The 25,396-nt window shown below is 44.3% G+C and overlaps 1 protein-coding gene across 3 annotated transcripts in view; it reads right to left on the bottom strand.

Moving 5' to 3' along the window:
• The window catches only part of SLC23A1 (solute carrier family 23 member 1), an 896,619-nt gene that overhangs the window by 175,630 nt on the left and 695,593 nt on the right, over window positions 1-25,396 (bottom strand). For all 3 annotated transcript variants that reach the window (XM_029583351.1, XM_029583353.1, XM_029583352.1), the window contains exon 11: window positions 21,949-22,078. In XM_029583351.1, coding sequence (XP_029439211.1) covers window positions 21,949-22,078 — 130 coding nt within the window. The remainder of the gene's footprint in view (window positions 1-21,948; window positions 22,079-25,396) is intronic.

Here is a 25,396-nt window from a genome sequence, read left to right as displayed (position 1 = left end):
CTCTGGGGTGTATACCATCCGGTCCAGGTGATTTACTACTCTTCAGTTTGTCAATCAGGCCTATCACATCTTCTAGGTTCACCGTGATTTGATTCAGTCCATCTGAATCATTACCCATGAAAACCTTCTCCATTAAGGGTACCTCCCCAACATCCTCTTCAGTAAACACCGAAGCAAAGAAATCATTTAATCTTCCCGCGATGGCCTTATCTTCTCTAAGTGCCCCTTTAACCCCTCGATCATCTAACGGTCCAACTGACTCCCTCACAGGCTTTCTGCTTCGGATATATTTAAAAAAGTTTTTACTGTGAGTTTTTGCCTCTACAGCCAACTTCTTTTCAAATTCTCTCTTAGTCTGTCTTATCAATGTCTTACATTTAACTTGCCAATGTTTATGCTTTATCCTATTTTCTTCTGTTGGATCCTTCTTCCAATTTTTGAATGAAGATCTTTTGGCTAAAATAGCTTCTTTCACCTCCCCTTTTAACCATGCCGGTAATCGTTTTGCCTTCTTTCCACCTTTCTTAATGTGTGGAATACATCTGGACTGTGCTTCTAGAATGGTATTTTTTAACAATGACCACGCCTCTTGGACATTTTTTACTTTTGTAGCTGCTCCTTTCAGTTTTTTTCTAACATTGTGCATTTAGTCTCATGCAGGATTTTTATCCTGTTGGACTCTATGCCATCCCGGACATAAAGCGCTACATCACCTCCTGGGTGCTCCTCTCTGTCATTGTGATATAATTTGTACCCCGGTATAGCACTGTCCCATTGGTTATCCTCTTTCCACCATGTCTCTGAGATGCCAATTAAGTCTATGTCATCTTTCACTGCTATACATTCTAATTCTCCCATCTTACTTCTTAGACTTCTGGAATTAGCATGCAAACATTTCAAAGCAACCAGCCCTCTAACCCCCTCACTTAACCCACCAAGAGAACCCCTTACCACCACCAACAAAGGTTCCCTCAATCTTGAAAACGTCAGCTATTACAACGATAAGGCCAAGAAACTAAATAGCGTTTGTCAGTCAATGTTTTGTTAAAATGTTATAACTGTTAAATTTTTCACTTAAATGTAAGTTTCACAATGTTACAATGTTAAAATGTAAAGATAATTTGACCGCTGCAAGAGGGGGCCTTCCCAGTCTTTTGCATTGAGTGTCACATGTATGATTTTTTACCCACCGGTGAGAAGTTGTACATGTGCATGCGATGCAAAGAGCTCCTGGCTCTCAGAGAACGAGTCCGATCTCTGGAGGCTAGAGTGGCAGACCTGGAGGAGCTGAGGCAGACAGAGAGGTATATAGATGAGACCTTCAGGGACATAGTAGTCAAGTCCCAACTTCAGACTGGCAGCCCTGGTGCTGCCTTGGAGGAAGAAGGTCTCATGATGGGAGAGCACCAACCAGGTGTAGCAGGAAAGGATCCTGTAGCAAGGACCTGCTCTGTTATGTTCGTGGATCCTTGGGCTGGTTGGAACAGAAGATGGAGTGCTGTAGAGGTCCACAGCAAATTTCCCAACCAGGAGGTGGTTCGGAAGCTCGGTGCTGGCTGACGCTCTGGTCTACGGTGAAGTCCTTTACTGGACGGATGAACGGTGTTGGACCGGAGAGGAAGAAGACTCTTCGCCCTGGAGACCGGTACTCCCCCGGGAGGAGCCCTTAGGAGTCCAGCCGCTGAGACTTTAGGAGATTCACCCTGGAAGCCGAAGTCCCCCCAGGAGGAGCCCGTAGGGACATGGCTGCTGGGACTTAGGCGACTTCCTGAGGATGTGGGTGGTCCGGATGCAGGCGCCTCCTGCAGGTCGTGGTTACAGACAGCTGGTGCCTCCAGCAGGTCATAGGAAATCCAGAAGTCAGTCCAGGAGTCGGAGTCCAAGGATGGTCTGCAGCCAGTCCAGGGGTTGGTATCCAGAGAGCGGTCCGCAGCCAGTCCGGGGTCGGAGCCAGAGAGCGATCCAAAGCCAGTCCAGGGGTCAGAGCCAGAGAGCGATCCAAAGCCAGTCCAGGGGTCAAGTCCAGAAGAATCCACAGCGGAGGGAAGGCAGAAGCAGGACGAAGATAACCAAGACCACAGCAAGAACACACCAACTCCAGGAACCTTGTTGCAAGGCACTCCCCGCGCGTGGAGAGGTGCGTCCACGGTTCTGTAGGAGCAGGCAGCGGCTGCAAAAGTCCCCAGGGGCGTCCAGGAAATGGCTTGTGTTGAGCACAGTTGGGACACGACTGGACATACTGTCGTACATCCTCCTTTACTCGAGGCCACCAGTAAAATTCGGTCAGGAGTTCCAGAGTCCGGTTAATCCCTGGATGTCCGGCGGTCAGCGAATCATGAGCCCAGGCTAAGACCTTCCTTCGAGACCGTGTAGGAACCACCGTCTTACCCGCTGGGATCCAGGATGTATTGAGGTGGGTTAGGTGCATCTTCGGGTTTGGATGTCTGAGAGAGCGCGTCCGCTCGTATGTTCTTTGCTGCTGGTCGGTATCGAAGGGAAAAGTTGAAACGACTGAAAAAGAGAGCCCATCTTGCCTGCCGCGGATTGAGGCGTTGAGCCCGACACAAGTACTCGAGATTTTTGTGATCGGTGTAAACGATGACCGAATGCTGCGTTCCCTCTAGCCACTGACGCCACTCCTCGAAAGCCAGCTTAATTGCCAGTAGCTCCTTGTCTCCAATGCCATAGTTCCTCTCAGCTGAGGAAAATTTACGAGAGTAGAATGAACAGGGCAGAAGCTTACACTTGGTCGACAGCTGGCTTAGAACTGCCCCCACAGCTGTATCCGAAGCATCCACCTTGACAATGAACTGACGCTGGGGGTCAGGATGGTGTAGGCAGGTGTCCTGGAGGAACGCTTCTTTTAAGTCACGAAAGGCTTGTATGGCCGTAGTCGGCCAATTTTTGGCATCGACCCCCTTCTTGGTGAGCGCAGTTAGAGGAGCCACCTTCTGAGAGTAATGTGGAATGAATTGTCGGTAAAAGTTGGCGAACCCCAGGAATCGTTAGAGGGCTTTCACCCCCTGGGGTTGTGGCCAGTTCTTGATTGCGGCAACCTTCTCGGGGTCCATTAGAAAACCGGTGGATGACACAATATACCCTAAAAAGGGTAATGATTCTTGCTCAAACATACATTTCTCTTAGTGTAAAGTTTGTTCTCTCGAAGCTTAAGCAGTACCTGTCGGACATGTTGGCGGTGCGTTTCTAGGTCCTTAGAGTAAATAAGAACGTCATCAAGGTAGACAATGACTGAAGAGTGTAACATGTCTCAAAGAACCTCATTCATAAGGTTTTGGAAGACTGCCGGGGCATTGCACAGACCAAAAGGCATAGCCAGATATTCATAATGGCCGTCCCTCGTATTAAAGGCGGTCTTCCATTCATCGGCGGGACGAATCCTGACCAGATTATAGGCTCTCCTCAAGTCCAATTTAGTAAAAAACTTGGCCCCCTGTAGCCAGTCCAAGAGCTCCAGAATCAAAGGCAGAGGGTAACGATCTCGCTGAGTGATGCTGTTTAGATCGCGGTAATCGATGCAGGGGCGGAGAGACCCATCTTTTTTGGCTACGAAGAAGAAGCCGGACCCTGCCGGAGATTTAGATGGCCGAATGAATCCTCGCTCCAGGTTCTCCCAGATGTAAGTAGACATGGCTTGAGTCTCTGGAAGGGATAATGGATAAACCCGGCCTCTCGGCGGAGTGGCATCAGGCAAGAGGTTGATTGCGCAGTCGAAAGGACGATGCTCTGGAAGAATTTCAGCTTTCTCCTTGGAAAACACATCATGGAACTCCCGGTACTGAAGAGGTAACACAAGAGGGGTAGTCATTAGAGCCAGTGGAGCACGGGGTAAATCCATCAAACAGGTATTAAAGCAGGCGTGACCCCAAGAGACCAACTGGAGCAAATCCCATGCAATGACTGGAGAATGTTTCCGGAGCCAGGGTAATCCCAAGATAATCGGATGCATAAATTTTTCTAAGATGAGGAAGGAGATCTCCTCCTGGTGCAGGGCACCTGTACGTAAGACGAGAGGTGAGGTATGTGTGGGAATGGTACCTGGAAGAATTCTCCCCTGAATAGAGGATATCCGGAGTGGAGGTTCTTGGGGTTGTACCCCAATCTGGAGTTGCTGCACAAGCTCCTGGAGGATGAAACTCTCCCCAGCCCCTGAGTCAATCAAGGCTTGGGTCTCGAACTCTCCGTACCGGGAGTAGCAGAGTTACCGGATCAAAGCATGGGGAGTCGGCAGCGGCATGACCTAGGGTTAGCTCCCCCACCGTCCCTAGGTCCGAGCGTTTCCCGGACGCTGGCTGCAATGGGCAAGGAAGTGGCCCTTTCCACCACAGTACAGGCAGAGACCTAGTGACCGACGTCTTCTTCTTTCCTCTTGGGAGAGAGGACCTCGCCCCACCTGCATGGGTTCGACATCTTGGGGCCTTGAAGAAGCTGGAGGTGAATTCCCACGGTGTACAGACATGGTTCCAGAGGTATCAGTTCTATGGATGTTCTCTTTTCCCGAAATCGACGCTGTAAGCGGTGGTCCACTCGACCTGCTAATTCGATCAGTCCATTCAGATCGTCGGGGAGATCTCGGCCTGCCAACTCATCCTGTAATCTCGAAGAGAGGCTCTCCAGGAATATACTATGTAAGCTGTCACTTCCCCAATTTAATTCGGCAGTGAGGGTTTGGAAGTCCATAGCATGATCAGCTAAGGGCTGGTTGCCCTGTCGTAGTTGTAGCAGTTCAGAAGCAGCGGTGGGTTTACAGGCGGCCTCATCAAAGACCTGCCTAAATGCTGAAATAAAGTGCACTAGATTGTTCAAACGAGGATCCTGGCGTTCCAGAAGGTAGGACACCCAGGCCAAAGGTCTCCCATCCAGAAGGGAAATAATAAAACTGGTCTTGATTCGGTCAGTTGGGAACTGAAGTGGGAGAAGGTCGAACCGGATATAGCACTGGTTCAAGAAACCTTGGCAAAGTTTCGTATCTCCGGAGAATCGCGACGGCACTGGCATCTGGATAGGGGCAGAAGCAGCAGCAGAGGCCCCGGCTACGGGTGCGTTGGAATTAGCAGCAGAGGTTCCAGTCACGCGGTCGGCTAAGGCTTGTACTGTGGCCGTCAGAGTGTCTAAGCATGCTTGCTGTTGTTGCAGCCTCTGAGCTATGCCGGGAATGGCTTTCAGGCCTGCAAGATCCGCCAGGTCCATGGCCTTGCAAACTGTTATGTTCGTGGACCCTTGGGCTGGTTGGAACAGAAGATGGAGCGCTATAGAGGTCCACAGCGAATGTCCCAACCAGGAGGAGGTTTGGAAGCTCGGTGCTGGCTGACGCTCTGGTCTACGGTGAAGTCCTTTACTGGACGGATGGACGGTGTTGGACCGGAGAGGAAGAAGACTCTTCGCCCTGGAGACCAGTACTCACCCGGGAGGAGCCCTTAGGAGTCCAGCCGCTGGGACTTTAGGAGATTCACCCTGGAAGCCGAAGTCCCCCCAGGAGGAGCCCGTAGGGACACGGCCACAGGGACTTAGGCAACTTCCTGAGGATGTGGGTGGTCCGGATGCAGGCGCCTCCTGCAGGTCGTGGTTCCGGACAGCTGGCGCCTCCAGCAGGTCGTAGGAAATCCAGAAGTCAGTCCAGGAGTCGGAGTCCAAGGATGGTCCGCAGCCAGTCCAGGGGTCGGTATCCAGAGAGCGGTCCGCAGCCAGTCCGGGATCGGAGCCAGAGAGCGATCCAAAGCCAGTCCAGGGGTCAGAGCCAGAGAGCGATCCAAAGCTAGTCCAGGGGTCAGAGCCAGAGAGCGATCCAAAGCCAGTCCAGGGGTCAAGTCCAGAAGAATCTACAGCGGAGGGAAGGCAGAAGCAGGACGAAGATAACCAAGACCACAGCAAGAACACACCAACTCCAGGAACCTTGTTGCAAGGCACTGGAGGATCCTAGAAGCAAGACACTTATAGCTGAAAGCGTCTGACGTCATCCCCAGCTGAACAGATGATTTTCCCGTGCTGGCCCCTTTAAGGACGACTCCTCCCCGCGCGCGCATCGGGGGCGGGGCCAGCCACGCCAAGCCGTCGACGTCTCTCCCGAGGAGGGAGAGACACGCTGGAGGGCCTGCAGGCCCGGGGAAGCTCCGAAACGGCCCGGGCCGCCCCCGAGGTAGGTGGAGGGCCCAGGGCACGGCCCGGGACCGCAACATGCTCTCCAGGTGATGCATTATCCTTTCGCACTGAGGATATCTCCCCAAGGCCTAGTGCCCAGGAGGGAAGGGTTAGGTCGGCCGTCATAGTTGGTGATTCGATTATTAGGAATGTAGATAACTGGGTGGCTGGTGGGCGTGAGGATTGCCTGGTAACATGCCTACCTGGTACGAAGGTGGCGGACCTCACGCGTCACCTAGATAGGATTTTAGACAGTGCTGGGGAGGAGCCGGCTGTCATGGTACATGTGGGCACCAACGACATAGGAAAATGTGGGAGGGAGGTTCTGGAAGCCAAATTTAGGCTCTTAGGTAGAAAGCATAAATCCAGAACCTCCATGGTAGCATTCTCTGAAATGCTCCCTGTTCAACGCGCAGGTCACCAGAGGCAGGCAGAGCTCCGGAGTCTCAATGCGTGGATGAGACGATGGTGCAAGGAAGAGGGATTCAGTTTTGTTAGGAACTGGGGAACCTTTTGGGGAAGGGGGAGTCTCTTCCGAAGGGATGGGCTGCACCTTAACCAGGGTGGAACCAGACTGCTGGCGTTAACCTTTAAAAAGGAGATAGAGCAGCTTTTAAACTAGAACAAAGGGGAAAGCCGACAGTCGCTCAGCAGCGCATGGTTCAGAGAGAGGTATCTTTAAAGGATACTAATGATGCATTAGAATTAGGGCATCCTGACAGTGAGGTTCCAATAATTAGAAAAGTAGTCCAAGTGCCTGTAACTAAAAACTCACCTGAGCTAAAAAATTCTAACTTATCCCTATCAATTAAAAAGCAGAATGAAAATACAAACAAAAAACAAACTTTGAAATGTTTGTATGCTAATGCCAGAAGTCTAAGAAGTAAGATGGGAGAATTAGAATGTATAGCAGTAAATGATGACATAGACTTAATTGGCATCTCAGAGACATGGTGGAAAGAGGATAACCAATGGGACAGTGCTATACCGGGGTACAAATTATATCGCAATGACAGAGAGGAGCACTCGGGAGGAGGTGTGGCGCTTTATGTCCGGGATGGCATAGAGTCCAACAGGATAAACATCCTGCATGAGACTAAATACAAAATTGAATCTTTATTAGGGATGTGAATCGTTTTTTGACGATTTAAAATATCGTCCGATATATTTTAAATCGTCAAAAATCGTTAGAGGCGCGATACAATAGGAATTCCCCCGATTCATCGTCAAAAATCGTAAATCGGGGGAGGGGGGAGGGGAAGGGGGAGGGCGGGAAAATTGGCACACTAAAACAACCCTAAAACCCACCCCAACCCTTTAAAATAAATCCCCCACCCTCCTGAACCCCCCCAAAATGTTTTAAATTACCTGGGGTCCAGTGGGGGGGTCCCGGTGTGATCTTCCACTCTCGGGCCACGGCTGCGTTAATAGAAATGGCGCCGGCGCTACCTTTGCCCTGTCATATGACGGACAGTGAAATGCTAAGAGAAATTAGGGAAGCTAACCAAATTGGTAGTGCAGTAATAATGGGAGACTTCAATTACCCCAATATAGACTGGGTAAATGTATCATCGGGTCACGCTAGAGAGATAACGTTCCTGGATGGAATAAATGATAGCTTTATGGAGCAATTGGTTCAGGAACCGACAAGAGAGGGAGCATTTTTAGATCTAATTCTCAGTGGAGCACAGGACTTGGTGAGAGAGGTAACGGTGGTGGGGCCGCTTGGCAATAGTGATCATAATATGATCAAATTTGATTTAATGACTAGAAAAGGAACAGTGTGCAAATCCAAGGCTCTCGTGCTAAACTTTCGAAAGGGAAACTTTGATAAAATGAGAAAAATTGTTAGAAAAAAACTGAAAGGAGTAGCTACAAAAGTAAAAAATGTCCAAGAGGCGTGGTCATTGTTAAAAAATACCATTCTAGAAGCACAGTCCAGATGTATTCCACACATTAAGAAAGGTGGAAAGAAGGCAAAACAATTACCGGCATGGTTAAAAGGGAAAGAAAGCTATTTTAGCCAAAAGATCTTCATTCAAAAATTGGAAGAAGGATCCAACAGAAGAAAATAGGATAAAGCATAAACATTGGCAAGTTAAATGTAAGACATTGATAAGACAGGCTAAGAGAGAATTTGAAAAGAAGTTGGCTGTAGAGGCAAAAACTCACAGTAAAAACTTTTTTAAATATATCCGAAGCAGAAACCCTGTGAGGGAGTCAGTTGGACCATTAGATGATCGAGGGGTTAAAGGGGCACTTAGAGAAGATAAGGCCATCGCGGAAAGATTAAATGATTTCTTTGCTTCGGTGTTTACTGAAGAGGATGTTGAGGAGGTACCCGTAATGGAAAAGGTTTTCATGGGCAATGATTCAGATGGACTGAATCAAATCACGGTGAACCTAGAAGATGTGGTAGGCCTGATTGACAAACTGAAGAGTAGTAAATCACCCGGACCGGATGGTATACACCCCAGAGTTCTGAAGGAACTAAAAAATGAAATTTCAGACCTATTAGTAAAAATGTGTAACTTATCATTAAAATCATCCATTGTACCTGATGACTGGAGGATAGCAAATGTAACCCCAATATTTAAAAAGGGCTCCAGGGGCGATCCGGGAAACTACAGACCGGTTAGCCTGACTTCAGTGCCAGGAAAAATAGTGGAAAGTATTCTAAACATCAAAATCACAGAACATATAGAAAGACATGGTTTAATGGAACAAAGCCAGCATAGCTTTACCCAGGGCAAGTCTTGCCTCACAAATCTGCTTCACCTTTTTGAAGGAGATAATAAACATGTGGATAAAGGTGAACCGGTAGGTATAGTATACTTGGATTTTCAGAAGGCGTTTGACAAAGTTCCTCATGAGAGGCTTCTAGGAAAAGTAAAAAGTCATGGGATAGGTGGCGATGTCCTTTCGTGGATTGCAAACTGGCTAAAAGACAGGAAACAGAGAGTAGGATTAAATGGGCAATTTTCTCAGTGGGAGTGGACAGTGGAGTGCCTCTGGGATCTGTATTGGGACCCTTACTTTTCAATATATTTATAAATGATCTGGAAGGAAATACGACGAGTGAGATAATCAAATTTGCAGATGACACAAAATTGTTCAGAGTAGTTAAATCACAAGCAGATTGTGATAAATTGCAGGAAGACCTTTTGAGACTGGAACATTGGGCATCCAAATGGCAGATGAAATTTAATGTGGATAAGTGCAAGGTGATGCATATAGGGAAAAATAACCCATGCTATAATTACACAATGTTGGGTTCCATATTAGGTGCTACAACCCAAGAAAGAGATCTAGGTGTCATAGTGGATAACACATTGAAATCGTCGGTACAGTGTGCTGCGGCAGTCAAAAAAGCAAACAGAATGTTGGGAATTATTAGAAAGAAAATGGTGAATAAAACGGAAAATGTCATAATGCCTCTGTATTGCTCCATGGTGAGACCGCATCTTGAATACTGTGCACAATTCTGGTCGCCGCATCTCAAAAAAGATATAATTGCGATGGAGAAGGTACAGAGAAGGGCTACCAAAATGATAAGGGGAATGGAACAACTCCCCTATGAGGAAAGACTAAAGAGGTTAGGACTTTTCAGCTTGGAGAAGAGACGACTGAGGGGGGATATGATAGAGGGTAGATGTGAATCGGTTATTTACTGTTTTTGATAGTAGAAAGACTAGGGGGCATTCCATGAAGTTAGCATGGGGCACATTTAAAACTAATCGGAGAAAGTTCTTTTTTACTCAACGCACAATTAAACTCTGGAATTTGTTGCCAGAGGATGTGGTTAGTGCAGTTAGTATAGCTGTGTTTAAAAAAGGATTGGATGAGTTCTTGGAGGAGAAGTCCATTACCTGCTATTAAGTTCACTTAGAGAATAGCCACTGCCATTAACAATGGTAACATGGAATAGACTTAGTTTTTGGGTACTTGCCAGGTGCTTATGGCCTGGATTGGCCACTGTTGGAAACAGGATGCTGGGCTTGATGGACCCTTGGTCTGACCCAGTATGGCATTTTCTTATGTTCTTATGTTTTCTTATGTTCTTATGCTGTCACATTATCACTCAAGTTCTCATGTAAACCGATGTGATACCCATGTTTGAATGTCGGTATATAAAAGCAAATAAATAAATCAATCAGTAAATAAATCTCTCTCGGTCACAAATGACACCAGGAGTACTCCTCGATGTATTATCTCTAACACTGAACTCTCCAAGAATTGCTTCAAGTTATCGAGTACTTCCATCTGGTTAACTCCATTATTTCTTCTCACTTTTGACAAAAGCTTTATTCACCAAAGGAAGTTTAGACTCTTCAAACTTTAAATTTTCCAGAAAAAACTTTTTTAATGTACTATGGATATCCTCTCCCAAAGCACGAGGAAAATTTAGGAACCTTAAATTAAGATGTCTCACATTATTTTCCAAGGATTCCAGTCTTTTTGACTGGATTCCATGATCTTTTATCAATTTCAAATTCACAGTTTGAGCTTGTAGTGAATTTTGTTCCACCAGTTCAACTCTATTATTAAGGTCCTTAATCTGGCTTCCCAAATTAAGATTCAGAGAATGTATCTCCGATTCCATTTTCAAGTATTTGCTCTCACAGTCCTTCACTAGCCCACCAAGGCTTGCAACAAGAACCCACAATGTATCCAGAGTTACTATAGCTGGTTTCGGGAGTAACTGAAAAAACCCCATTCACGAGCATTCAGAGTCTCTGGAGAAACCACCGCCTGTGCCGCCACTATCCTCCTTTCTTCTTCCAGAGGGTCAACCGGTGAGAGGGATGTTTCAACCTCCTCTGGGATCCTTGTCGATGCTGGCTCCAACATGCTGGAGGAAAACTGGATTGCAGTGCTGCACCTCCATCTTGGCTTCCCCCTCCCATCGAGCAAGTGATGTCATCTTTGTGCACTGCGTCTAGTAAGTTCACCCACGGCACTGGAGACAGTGAGGGTCGATAGTCTGAGGGACTCAGTGTGGTTTCCCCATACAGCGACAGAGCTCCCTCTCCTGTCGCTGAAGTGGGGAGAATTTCACCCGATTCCACCGAAATGGTTGCAAAAGAAGTAATCTGCTGCTGACCATCAGGTAAGGGGGATTCCTGGGGAAAAACCCGCACCTTTCCTTTCCTTTTTGGTGGCATTTTTAAAGACAGGAAATTTCAACCTCAGAGCAGCTACTCTTGTGATCGTTCACGCCGCCATCTTGGGCCTATATCAGGAGCTACATGAATTTTAAATAGCCGGGAAGGGCATGTGAACATTAATGTACATATGCCCAGAAAAGGTAAGTGGAAAAGGGGGAGGGTGTTCCACAGGTGGGACCAGAAAACACATATGTTTGTTACAGCTCCTTTGGGGTGGGGGGTGGATGGGAAGAGAGAGTCAAAACAAAGACAGAGACACAGACAGAGTCTCTTTATAAGGCTCAGTCTGATACTCTATATATGGATCATTGTAAGGGGGCATTTTGATTCGGGGTCAGTTTTCAGGAAGTAGGTTGGGGTTAGAGGGGTGTTATTACAGACACATTCAGAGGTATTCATTGTAAAATTGACATCATTAAAGAATTTTAGACCATATAAGTGAAGAAAAGGAGTTGATTTGTACAATGCAGCTAGCAGAGACTACTGTTACGATCCTGTTCGCAGAGCCCATCCCGCGAGCAGGCCCTCCATTCACCGCTGCCGGAATGCCTGACACCACAGGACTCTCTTGATGTGGCCTATGTCGTCCTAGCTCGCTCACCGCTGTGGTTCATCGCCGCCGTATGTAGCAGGATGGGCCGCTGCTTTTCCTCTTCGCGGCAGGAGCTGCTGCTGGTTTGCATCCTCACGGCTCGTGCCGCCATCGGTCCTCCTCTTCGCAGCCTGAGCACCGCTGTCGGACCTCCCACATGGCATAGAAGCCACCTCCGGCCTTGCTTCCTCGTGGCAGGATGCCGCCAATGTCGTTCCATCCTCTGGGCTCTGTCTAGGCGTGGGCACGCGCCTCACTTCTGTATTGAAAGGGCCAGTGGTGGGAAAAACCCGCGGTCCTACAGGATGATGTCATCACTGTGTTCCTGGATCAGCCCTATAAAAGGGCTCTGCTTCATTCCCTCAGGGCCTTCAGATCTGGTCTGCACAGTGGTCTGTGGTCTTCTTTCGGTCCAGGTCCTCCATGGTCTTCCTGTGCTTGATGGATCTTCGTTCCATGTTCTTCATGTTCCTGGTTTCCATCATCTTGATGTTCCTGGTCTCGTCCCTCGTTGGAGCTCCATTGTTGCTTGTTCCTTGTTCCTGATGTTCCAGATGTCCTGATGTCTAGTTGAGGGACTGACAAAACAGCAAGGAAGGCTGCTTAATAAAGCCGTGAGAGCAGAAATACACAATAAGCAGCCTAATGTCCAAATATTTGAAAATTTATTATGTAGAATCAGATTCTATATCCATAGTTACCATTAAAATGTCATCACTCAAATTATTAAAATCATTAAAAAAATTAATAAAATGGGTAGAATCTTTAATGTAGGACGGAATTTTCTCAACTTGTGGTTTCAAAAATTTATCTAAGAATGTGGCAAGAGGTTCAAGGAGTGAGCCATTGGCAGAAATTATAGGCCTTCCTGGTGGATCAATCATGGATTTGTGGATTTTGGGTAAAATGTAAATTATTGGTGTCACCGGATGTTCAACTGTTAAAAAATTAAATTCCTTACTAGTCAGAACAGCACCCTCTTTGGCAATAGTCAGCAGATTATCAATGTCTTTTTTTATAATCGATGTTGGGTCTGCATCTAGTTTCTGATAAAAATTATCATCAGATAGCTGACGATTTATTTCCTTCACATAATTTGTCCTATCCATTAGGACTATGCAACCTCTTTTGTCTGCAGACTTAATCACTAATTCTGGGTCTTTGCCAAGTGACGTCAAAGCTTTACTTTCATTGAGGGTTAAATTATAATATCTTTTTTTGGATGAACAATCAATTTCTGTCATTTCTAAGTCATGTATGACTAATTTCTCGTAAGTCTCAATGACAGGATTAATAGTGTTGGAAGGAATCCATTTACTGGATCTTTTCACTATGGAATTGTCTGAAAAGCTAGTAGGTTTGTCTGAAAAAACATCCAAAATTTTCAATTTCCTAATGAATTTGAACAATTCAACCCGGGTTTTAAAGGCATTGTACGTGGGTGTGGGGACAAATGATAAGCCTTTCTGAAGTACGCTTTCTTCATCCGGTGTCAAAATGCGGGAGGAAAGATTAACAATGGTGCTGTTCTTATTATTCTCCGGTGCATTTTCACTAGTCTGACCTAATATTGGTAGTTGTGTTGATTGTGTGGTTGGTATGGATTGTATCTCCCTCTTCCTCTGCCTCTCCCTCTCCAAGTACCTCTTCCTCTCCAAGTACCTCTTCCTCTTAAAAAAGGACTCTCTCGATTCATCTGTGGTTGATTTTCTTTAGTAGAGTCTCTTCTCCACAATTTACCCACCTCGTATGCTCTGTTTTCTAGTCTATTATTGTTTGCCTGTGTGGCCTGACTCGATGATTCCGAAAATAATGGGGCCGAGGGATCTATGTCTAAATCAGTATTACTACGTATTCTCTTTGGGTTCCTGTCTTGATTCGGACTATTGTGTATACGTTTATCTTTTCGTTCATCATTTCTTTTGTTTTGTAAGATTTTTGGTTGTTCTTGCACTTGGTCATTTCTGAAAAGTTTTTTATTGGAAAGATGCCAACTATAAATTTTATTATTCTTATAGTCTATTTCATCGCGTTTGAATTTTTCATATTTTGTATTTTTTAACTCACTGGTGAAACTATCTAAATTCTTCTTGTAATCTGCATAAATAATATCAAAGCATAAATCATTTTGTTTCAAATATTCTAATTGATCGTCCAAAGATTGTTTTAATTTCTCTTCTCTTTTTTGATTTGTTTATTCATTTGTTTATTCATTTATAGCATTTATCTTCACGGCACTATTTTTCTTTGAGGTTCTCGTTTGGCACGTTTGCAATTCTGGTTTCCCTATACATATGAACAATAACTATTGTTCATATAGCTTTGTATGCCAAATAAGTCATGCCTCTATTTTTAATACAATTTTTTTTTCACTTCAGTTTGCATTGAATTTATTTCATACGTTAGCATTTTGTACAGTATTTTTCTTTCGTGTTCGACATTATGGTGTTCTTTTCCTATCATTAATTTTGTGGATTTGGTTGCTAATTAAGAGAGCAGGTTTATTTATTATTTTTTTTTTATTCATCTGGAGTATCGTTTATATATGAAATATTTACATATGGCCTTTTCCATTTTTTTATGTTTTTGTGATTTCAAAGGTATGTTTCATTCATAGGGTATCTACATGTTTTAATTACACAAAATTATTATTTTGATTTCTCCACATTAATTCCTTTTACAGGTCTTACTTACAACTCCTTGATGAAGATTTAACATTCACATATGCAAATTGTAAGCATTGAATTCTTCACATATTTGTGATACAAATCCTGTTCTGATATCTTATAGTAATCACTTTTTTCTATACATTTATTATTTTTTCTGTTTTTTCATTTTTTCTCTTTTCTTTTTTCAATTCCTATAAGACTTGGAGAGCAATCTATTTAGTAATTTTATCGGGCATCTATATTAGCTATATATAAATTTAAAGGCAATATCCACTTTTTTAGGTATTTGTCATCTTTTAGTTATTTATTGCTGTTTTTACTATATTTGCTACATTTTTAGCTAATTATTGCCACTTTTACTGTATATTTTTATGTTCATGATACATTATTTACATTTGTAGTCTCATGTTCACACTACAAACATCCATGTTATCATTTTATATGTTCATTTTATATGTTCATTTTGAATGTCTGTTTATTATATGTTTTTATCAGTTTTTAACAATTTAATTTTATATTATTTAATGTCATTTATTGTATGTTTTTAGCCCCTGATGCAGCCCTATTGAAAGAAGGCGGAACTCGGCTGGAGTCGGGCTTACTGCATATTCTGATTCTACATAATAAATTTTCAAATATTTGGACATTAGGCTGCTTATTGTGTATTTCTGCTCTGATGTCTAGTTGTCCTGATGTTCCTTGTCCAGATGTCCTGATGTCCGATGTTCCAGCCCTGAATCCGTCTTCCTCATCTCCAGCTCTTTGTCCAGTTCCCAGTTTCCTTGTCTGTTCACCTTTCCTGGCCTGCCACCATCGTGGGCCGTGGCCAGCCCATGGGGGGCTGTGTAGGGCACCTCATAGCACAAGGCCTACCTTCTCATCTGCAGTGCAAGTCTCCAGAAGGCTCCTGTTTTTAATGCCAAGTTCCTGAGTCTGAATTCTGAGTCTTGAATCCTGAATCCTGAGTCTTGAATCCTGTCCCAGTCTTCGGAGTTCCTTTTGCCTGCTTCCGTCCATTCCCAAGACTCTGCCATAACCTGCCCTGCTCCAGCATGGTCCGTGACCAGCCACAGGTGGCTGTGTAGGGTGTGCCCCAGTGCAGGCCTCTCCTGAATCTTCGTCATGTCCTGGCTTCAAGTTCCACTGCTTCGTCTGCAGTCTGCTTCGCTTTCGATGTGGTCCACGACCAGCCATAGGTGGCTGTGTAGTGCACACTGTGATGCAGCACTCACCCAGTACCTTCTCCTGAACCCTTGCCTGAAACCTCCAAGCAACCTGAATCCTTGTCTGAGTCTTCTGAGTAACCTGAAACCTTGTCCGAGTCCTCCTAGTATCCTGAGTCTACGTCTGAGTCCTCCGAGTATCCTGAGTCTGTCCGAATCTTCTGAATATCCTGAGTCTTCGTCTCAGTCTTCTTGTTCCTGCCCTCAGCCTCCATCTGGCCTCACGCACTCGTCATTACCAAGCGGCGGGTCCAGAAGGGCTATCGAGTGGCTGGAGGGCTACTCTCGAGACCAGCATTGCGTTGCTGGGTCTCATTGGTGCATGTAGGTCCAGTGGAGGGCTGAGCCTGCCTTGCTCCTGTTCCAGTTGTTCCTTGCCTTGTCTTCAGTCCAGTCTTGTTCCTGCTCTGCCCATGCTGGTACTTTCTCACCTCCCACGGTATGCATCTTGGGGCTCCTCCCTGAGCTGTCCCATGGTCCAAGGGCTCACAATCCCCCTTGAGAAGCGACCGCACCTCCACACTCACAACAACTACAATTTTTTATTATTTATTTATTTGTTTGTTTTTATATACCGACATTCACCCAAGGGTATCACATTGGTTTACATAATGTCTAGTGAGATAGTGTGGAAACAAGTCATACTATCTTTACATTGAGACATAGTAATAATACATTGAGACATTGTAAAATTACAGCGAAGTAATGTTTTGTAACGTATAACATTATAACATCGTAGAATAAAAGTGATTTGTTATCTTGATAAAATAACAGCTAATGTTTGGTTTGGCTATTGCGAGTTCTCATTGTGGGATATGTGCGAGGTTAGAGTTTTGTTTGGTATTGTTTGCTGGGGATGACATGGGGTTAACTGTTAGCTGGGTAGGCTTTTTGGAATAGCCATGTTTTTAGCGATTTCTTGAAGTTCTGTGATGAGGGTTCCATTTTGAGATTTGCTGGTAATTTGTTCCATAGTGCGTGGCCTACAATTGAGATTGCTCAATGTATAAATCAGCTCCTCTTGTTAAAATGTTTATCACTTATGAAGTCTAAAATTCTGCAGACATACTCACATACTTTATAAAATAGTGCATATCTTTGCACATGGTGAGATATGTGCATTTATGGGCATACACATGACCCTTTTAAAATCTACCCCTCAGTGTATGTCCTTGTAAAATTATTGGAACTGGGCAAGCTATTTGTGGAAAAGAAAAAATAATTGAATCTCCCTGCTATAGCTAGTGCACAGAGGAATTCACAAACTTGATGTGAGAGTAAAAAAAACCCTCTTTCATGCCCTCTTGGTCACAAATATGCACATCCATTCACTTTACTTTGCTCACTGAAGTGGTTTATTATGGGAGGAAATAGGTAAATGTTTCATGCATATGATCTTTTGGTAATATCTCTCTGTCATCAGCCACTTTATGCTGAATTTTTTTTTTTTTACCTTACTACTTCAGTAAGTCACAATTTCAAGCTCAATCAGTATTCTATTTCTCTTCACTACCAATTGTGAACTTTCTTTGCCGTCTTCAAGGATTTTTTTTCTCTTAAATTAAGTAATTTAGTACTCCAGAGTATCTAAAATCAGGTAATCCTATAAGATATTTCCTCCTGACATAAATTTAGCTTGACAAGCTATACAGGTTACTTTTAAGATGATGACACCTTATTAGTTTAAAACCCAGGTTGTTACACCTCTATATCACTCCCTGGTGAGACCGCACCTTGAATACTGTGTACAATTCTGGTCGCCGCATCTCAAAAAAGATATAGTTGCAATGGAGAAGGTACAGAGAAGGGCAACCAAAATGTTAAAGGGGATGGAACAGCTCCCCTATGAGGAAAAGCTGAAGAGGTTAGGGCTGTTCAGCTTGGAGAAGAGACGACTGAGTGGGGATATGATAGAGGTGTTTAAAATCATGAGAGGTCTAGAACGGGTAGATGTGAATCGGTTATTTACTCTTTCGGATAGTAGAAAGACTAGGGGGCACTCCATGAAGTTAGCATGGGGCACATTTAAAACTAATCGGAGAAAGTTCTTTTTTACTCAACGCACAATTAAACTCTGGAATTTGTTGCCAGAGGATATGGTTAGTGCAGTTGGTGTAGCTGTGTTTGAAAAAGGATTGGATAGGTTCTTGGAGGAGAAGTCCATTACCTGCTATTAATTAAGTTGATTTAGAAATTAGCCACTGCTATTACTAGCAACAGTAGCATGGAATAGAACTTGCCAGGTTCTTATGGCCTGGATTGGCCACTGTTGGAAACAGGATGCTGGGCTTGATGGACCTTTGGTCTGACCCAGTATGGCATTTTCTTATGTTCTTATATTCTTATATGTTTCACTCTCACTTTCTCTTACTCAGTCTCATTTCTATAAAGATTGACATCTATTCACGTGGGTCAATCATCATTTAGAAATTAACTGTCCTATCCTGATCTTAAACTTTACCTTTGGTTCAAATCTCTATTCACACTTTCACTAAATCACTCACATTCATTCTCTGTCATATAATGGTGTGCCTATCCTCTCTATGCTTCTTGGTATTTTACTGGCACCTTATAGCAGTCTCAGAAAAAGATCTGGTATGACACATTCTACTGTTTCACTGACTGGATCCTCACTGTTACAACTCTCCTGTTAGCTTAGCAGGAAGCACTTGGATTACCATGGATGTGGTATGGATAAAGTACACTGAAAGTTTCCAGCAGCTCCTAGGTTCCAGCATGAGCTCTGACAGCCCCAGTCAGCTGATAACTTTTACTGAGAGCTGGGGATGGGAACCCTGAAACCTTATACTGTGACAGCCAATGTTACCAGAAATTTCACTTTCAAAGCATTTTCTCAGCTATTTTATTTAACAAAAAAAATGTTACCCTCCCCACTTCTTTATTTTAACCACTGAGGCAATATCATATTTTCCATTTATTCTCCATTCCTTTTTGAATCATTCCTAACATTTTATTTGTTTTTTTGACCCCCACCAAGAATTTCAATGTATTGTTCACAAAGACTCCAAGGTCCTTTTCCCAGGCAGTGACTCCCAATACAAAACCCACCATTGGGATATTTTTTCCCTTTGTGCATCACTTTGCACTTTTCCACATCAAACTGCATCTGCCATTCAGTTATCCAGTTTCCTAGTCTCACAAGGTGCTTCTGCAGTTCTTTGCAATCCACTGTTTGTTTTTTTTAACAACGAATAATTTTGTGTCATCTGGAAATGTTATCATGTCACTCATCATTCTCTTTTCCAAATCATTTATGGATATGTAAACAGCAGAGTTCCCAGTATCAATACCTGTGGCTCTCCACTAATATCCTTTCTCCATTTGGAAAACTGACCATTTAGTCCTCCCTTTTAACCAGCTACCAAGTCTCAATAGGACACTGCCTCCTATCCTAATACTTTGTAATTTCCTGAAGAGCCTCTCATGAGGGACTTTGTCAAATGCCTTTTGAAAATCCAAATACACTACATCAATCGGCTCACCTTTATCTGCATGTTTATTTACTCCTTCAAAAAATTCTAAAAGATCAGTAGGACTTAAAATTCTAAAAGATTAGTAGAACTTATGTTTGTATGTGCAAACTAGGCCTTGACATACCCCTAACATGTCTAACTTTTTTGCACGTACATTTTGTTACAGCCCCGGTCGCCACGCTGGCGACCGGGTCCTTACCTTCACCGCGGTTTCCTCTGTCGAGCCGCGGGATCCGGGGCCGGCCTGGCCGCATGGCAGTGGCATCTCCACGAGGGAGACGCCGTCAACGCCGCCGAGGCCCGTGGATGACTCCTCCCCCTGCGGGGGAACGCACGCGCGTGAGGGCCGGGCTTTTGACGGTCCAGCACCCGGATGTGCTGAACCGCCCCCCGGCTGACGTCAGCACCGGCGGGGGATTTAAGTCGGCTCCAGTCCTTCCTGCTTTGCCTTGCAACGTGGTCGCCTTGTGCTTGCTAGTTGCCGCTGTGTTCCTGTTTCTGCTTGTTTGTTCCTGTCTCCTTGTTCCTGTGTTCCAGCCTGTCGATCTTGGTTCGTCTCATCGATTCTGTCTTCAGCCGCCTGCCTTGACCCCGATTCGTCTCATCGATTCTGTCTTCAGCCGCCTGCCTTAACTCTGGTTCGTCTCATCGATTCTGTCTTCAGCCACCTGCCTTGATCCTGGTCCGTCTTTGCGACTCCGCCTCTTGCTGTCCGCTCCGACTCCGGTCCGTTCCTGGTTCCCTGCTGCCGCCACTCACCTAAGTCCCAGCGGTCTGGGTCCCTACGGGCTCCTCCTGGGGGGACCTCGGGCTTCCAGGGCGAAGTCACCTAAGTCCTAGCGACTCGGGCTCCAACAGCTCCTCTGGGGGAGTCTCGAGTTTCCAGGTGAAGTCTCATCGTCGGCTCAGCAGTCTGCCTCCCGTCCGCCTCCCAGGCGGCCGGCCCAAGGATCCACCTCCGGAGCCCAACACATTTGCTAGCATATGTCACCCACGTATGGAAAATATGGCTTATGCACAAACACCTCACATGCAAGCGCACATGCTTTTTTGCGCAAGTATGTTTATTGAAAATTTACCCTTTTCAGTTTTTTTGGCAGGTAATTATCCCCCCTTCTCTCAGCACCTTAAAAGTTCAGGACTGCCTGGTGCTATCTGAAATTAAAGAGTTTTGCAGCCATTGCTTTGAAGACCCACTTACGCATAAACATTTGCACAAACAGTGAACATATGCATGTATGTTTTGACTACAGCATAATCTGAAGAGATTTAAAAAAGACCTAAAAATGTGGTGTTTCCAACAAGCATATGGGACTAATTTCCAAGAGGACAGTTGAGAGTCATGATAATTGCTAAGAGCGATTTAATTCTTATCTTTTACTTCACTGTTTTAGTTATAATATTGAAAATTCCTTTTAGTTATCTGAATTCTTTGATGATCTTATTTTAGATTTTGTACTGTTCTTGCATTTTTTATTTTATTGTTTTTAGCTATAATAATGGAAAATGCCTTTTAGTTTAAGGAATTTTTTGTTGATCTTATATTGTTTTTTTTATTGTACTTTTATCCCTTCGACTTTATGTGATGCTTTTTTGATTTGATATGTAACCGTAGAGATAGAAACGTGTTTTCTGTGCAACGGTATTAAAAAAAACTGCATAAATAAAATAAATAAATAAATATTGTAGTGAGTGGGTACTAAATCTTTTTAAATAAATAAATACATAAAATATAGATATGCATATATTGTAATCTGTACACATGAATGCATGCAGATTATAAAGTACAATCTGCTTGGCCCCACATTTCTTCATAGATAGAGGCTACATGGAGTTGTTTGAAAGTTATCCTCATAGATTTTGATGGCCTCAAACCTTTATAGGACTAGTACAAGGGCAGTGCTATTTCCTTGTTCAAGTCAGCCTTTTTAAAGGCATACAGGAGCATGTACTGGCAGTGAGTCCAAAGCCTCCATGCTCTCTAACTGTTGCACCTTTAAGGGATGACTCAGAAGTGACATGATCCTGTTGCTAGGGGAGGGGGCACAGGCCCCCGATGTCTCCTTGCAGAGTTTGCAGGTGCAAATTCTCCACCAGAAAGAATGCATAAAAAGTTAAAAAGAACTCCCCTTGCACAGCACTCAGATTTGGCCCTGGCTCTTACCCCACCTCTAATGTTTCCTTTTCCTACAGAGGATGGGAGACAGTTTTCAAAGTGTTATTTAAGTGCTGAAAATCATATGATGTACCTCCAGACCATTTCTCACTATTAGCAGAAAGTGGGGCAGGCTCCTTCTTCTTCATGAGAGTGGCCTTACTTTCATATTCTACAGATGAATGGGGGAGAAGCCTAGTAGTTATGAGCAGTCGTCTGAGAACCAAGGTTCAAATCCTGCTTATGCTCCTCATAATCTTGGATAAGTCACTTTACTCTCTGTAGAATGATTAGCAATTTTCCCATGGACAGAGAATGGGAGAAAAGCCTTAGTAAATCAGACCCTTAGATTATACATCCTCTGGGGATTGAGAAATGCCTACTGTACTGGCATATAACTCGCCTTGAGCTACCAATGAAAAAGTATGAGCTAAACAGAAATAATTAAAGAGGAAATATTATTTATATATAATATATCCAATGTTACTTACCGAATAATACACAAAACATGCCTCCAAGGATGGGGTCGGGAATGGATGCGAAAAGAGCAGTGAACTTTCCCACAGTTCCTAAGAGAAACATGATTCCAGCTCCATACTGCACCACTCTCCTGCTGCCCACCTGAAACATGGCAGTCCAGATTAGTCTCTTTATCAGATGACCTCAGAAGTTGGTGAATAGGGTGAATGACGAAGGGTACTGCATCTGCTCCTTTAGATCAAAACAAAGCATACTGGGATGCTATGGTCTACCCACAGGGGCAATGGTACTAGCAGAGTGTCCCTTAGGCAGCTGACATGCTGCATTCCTCTTCCTCTCCCATCCCCAACTAGAGATGCTGCGCTGACATATTTGCATGTGACCCAGCATGCCCTAAGAACTGTTCTGATCTTTACATATTATGAGGGCAGGACAGACAGCATCGGCTCAAGCCCACGCAGCATTCAGCAATAATAACAGAGTGGCCTCCCACCATCCCCCGGCAGCTGCAGGAAGCAAAGCAGCATCAACCCCCACAGCCTCAAAAAAGATGAAGAGTCCTGCCTACCACGGGGACTGAAGGAGGAGGCTGCCACTGGTCTTGTGTTTCTGATGTAGAAGTGAGAGAGAGCATGTCTGTGAATCAGCATGTCTGTCTGTGTGTGTTTGTCTGTGTGTGAGCATGTATGTGTGTGTGTGTGAAAGCATGTCTGTAAGAGTATATCTGTATGTGGGCATGTCTATGTATATGAGCCTCTCTTAGAGCATGTCTGTGTGTCTGTGTGTATGTGTGAGAGAGCATGACTGTGTCTGTGTATGTATGTATAAGAACATATCTGTGTATATATGTGTGAAAGCATGTATGTGTCTGAGCTTAAGTATGTATATATGAGAGAACATGTCTGTGTGTGTGGGCATGTTTGTATGTGAGTGAGAGCATATGTCTGTGTGTGTGAGAGAGAGCATATTCTATGACTGTGTATGTGTGTATACATGAGAGAGAGGAGAAAGATTATGAACAACAACCCCTCTCCTCTCTTGGGGCATCTGGAAATAAAATGATCCCAGGTATGGACAGCAGGTGAATTTTTATCCTTTTTAAGTTTTAAGTATTGGGTGGTGTTTGTGTTTGCTATTTTGAAATATTTTATTGGTCTTTGAAAAGTTTATATGATTTTTAAATTATTGGATGTTATTCTATTTGTCATGAAATATTTTTATTAGTATGGTTTTACTTCTATTGATAATGTATATTTCCTGATTTATTGTAATGTTTCTGTTTTTCCATTATTGCACTGCATATATAGAATGGCTTGTAGTGGTTTACAGTTCAGTTTTTGTTGGCACATTTGTATTACTACTATATGGTCACTTTTTTCTGCATTTGGTGAGAGTATGTTTGTATTGTGCATGTGTGACCGAGTTAACGTATTCTGCTAGCAAGCAGGTTCTGTGTGGGAATCTATAGCAGCTTGGCTTTTTCTCGTTTCATGATAGTAGGTGTATTGACTTTTTAAGGCCTGGTGTAATAATTGCAGTGTTGCCTTTTCTTAAGTAGAGTTGCTACTGTTTCAGTATTGGTAGTTATAGAAGTTTTGATATGGAGATTTACTATATTGAAGCTGTAATTCAGTGGTTTTCTGAGGAATAAGCCCATACCAAACACACTTTACAATAGATCTATTACCAAGACTAGGTGTTTTTTAATTTTTTAACTTTTTTGCAGGGTTTTACAGCCTGTATACAAATGAAAGGGCAGATTTTCAAAAGGTTACGCGCATAACCCCGAAAACCTGCCCCTGCGAGTGCCAAGCCTATCTTGCATAGGCTTGGTGGCGCACGCAAGCCCCGGGACGCGCGTATGTCCCGGGGCTTGCAAAAAGGGGTGCGGTGTGGGTGGTCCTGGGCGGGGCAGGGGTGGGGCCGGAGCCTCCAGGAACAGCGGCCATTTGCTGCTGTGCCTGGGATCGTGGGCCGGCTGTCCGCCGGTGCACATAAGCAACGCCTGCAGGGAGGCAGGTGCAATTTCTCTGACAAAGGTAAGGGGGGGGTTTAGGTAGGGCTGGGAGGCAGGTTAGGTAGAGGAAGGGAGGGGAAGGTGGGGGGAGGCAGAAGGAATGGAGGAAGACTGCGCGACTCGGTGCACGCAAGTTGCACAATTGTGCACCCCCCTTGCGCGTGCTGACCCTGGATTTTATAACATGCACGCGGCTGCGTGCGCATGTTACAAAATCGGGCGTAGATTTGTTTGCGCCGGGTTGGGCGAACAAATCTACAGCCTGCACGCAGGTTTTAAGATCTGCCCCAATATTTTTACCTCAGAAGATTGTACTTTAAATGTTCTTGTTCATGGACTAGGGGGCATTCCATGAAGTTAGCATGGGGCACATTTAAAACTAAATGGAGAAAGTTATTTTTTACTCAACGCACAATTAAACTCTAGAATTTGTTGCCAGGAGATATGGTTAGTGCAGTTAGTGTAGCTGGCTTTAAAAAAGGATTGGATATGTTCTTGGAGGAGAAGTCCATTACCTGCTATTAATTAAGTTCTTAGAAAATAGCCACTACTATTACTAGAATCAGTAGCATGGGATAGACTTAGTTTTTGGGTACATGCCAGGTTCTTATGGCCTGGATTGGCCACTGTTGGAGACAGGATGCTGGGCTTGATGGACCCTTGGTCTGACCCAGTATGACATGTTCTTATGTTCTTATAAATTTGTAATTTTTAATTATGTGTGGGGAGATTGTAACGGCGGGGTTGGGGGCATGGCAGACTCTAAGTTTTGCCTTAGGGCGCCTAATACCCTTGCACCGGCCCTGAATAGAAGGACAATTTTGAAATACCCTGCAGGACCAATCTCATTTTCAAAGGGAAACTTCTCATGATGCTTGCCTTTAAAAATCCTACTGACATGCCCAATGGGGACACTGCATTGAAGCAGTGCAGAGATTTTACTATGCAATCCTCATGCAGACTTTGACTCCACTGAACTATGCCTTTTTATCGACATGGGGAGAGAACAATCAATTGTACTTTAATGTGTGTAAACACATTTAGCTGCACTGATCGTTTGGATTCATGCCCCTAAATAAATATTTAGCTTTACAAAGGGATTTACAAATGAAAGAAAATCCAAATCAGATATATGGGCCTCAGAAAACAATGTTTTAGGACCCAATTCATTAACAGGTTTATAGTCTAAAGAGTGAGGCACAAGTTGATAAGCAACGGCAGGTGCCATTTTTACTCAGGCACAGGGCCCGGAGCCTACGGGGTACTCTAGCTACCACTAGCCCACCAGTGATTGCAAGGTATACCCGTGGAGGGGGGGGGGGGGTGTCCTGAGGACTAGGGAGGGGGTCAAATTTACAAAGGGGCAGAATTGCAAAGGGAGGGGAGGGGCCTTCCCTACACGAATTTTAAGAACATTCTGTTGCATTTATTTATTTAAATGT

This window comes from Rhinatrema bivittatum, chromosome 18 (genome assembly GCF_901001135.1).
Source record: "Rhinatrema bivittatum chromosome 18, aRhiBiv1.1, whole genome shotgun sequence".
NCBI lineage: Eukaryota > Metazoa > Chordata > Amphibia > Gymnophiona > Rhinatrematidae > Rhinatrema > Rhinatrema bivittatum.
The sequence above is the reverse complement of the archived record's forward strand: the minus strand, read 5'-3'. Positions and strand labels throughout refer to the sequence as shown.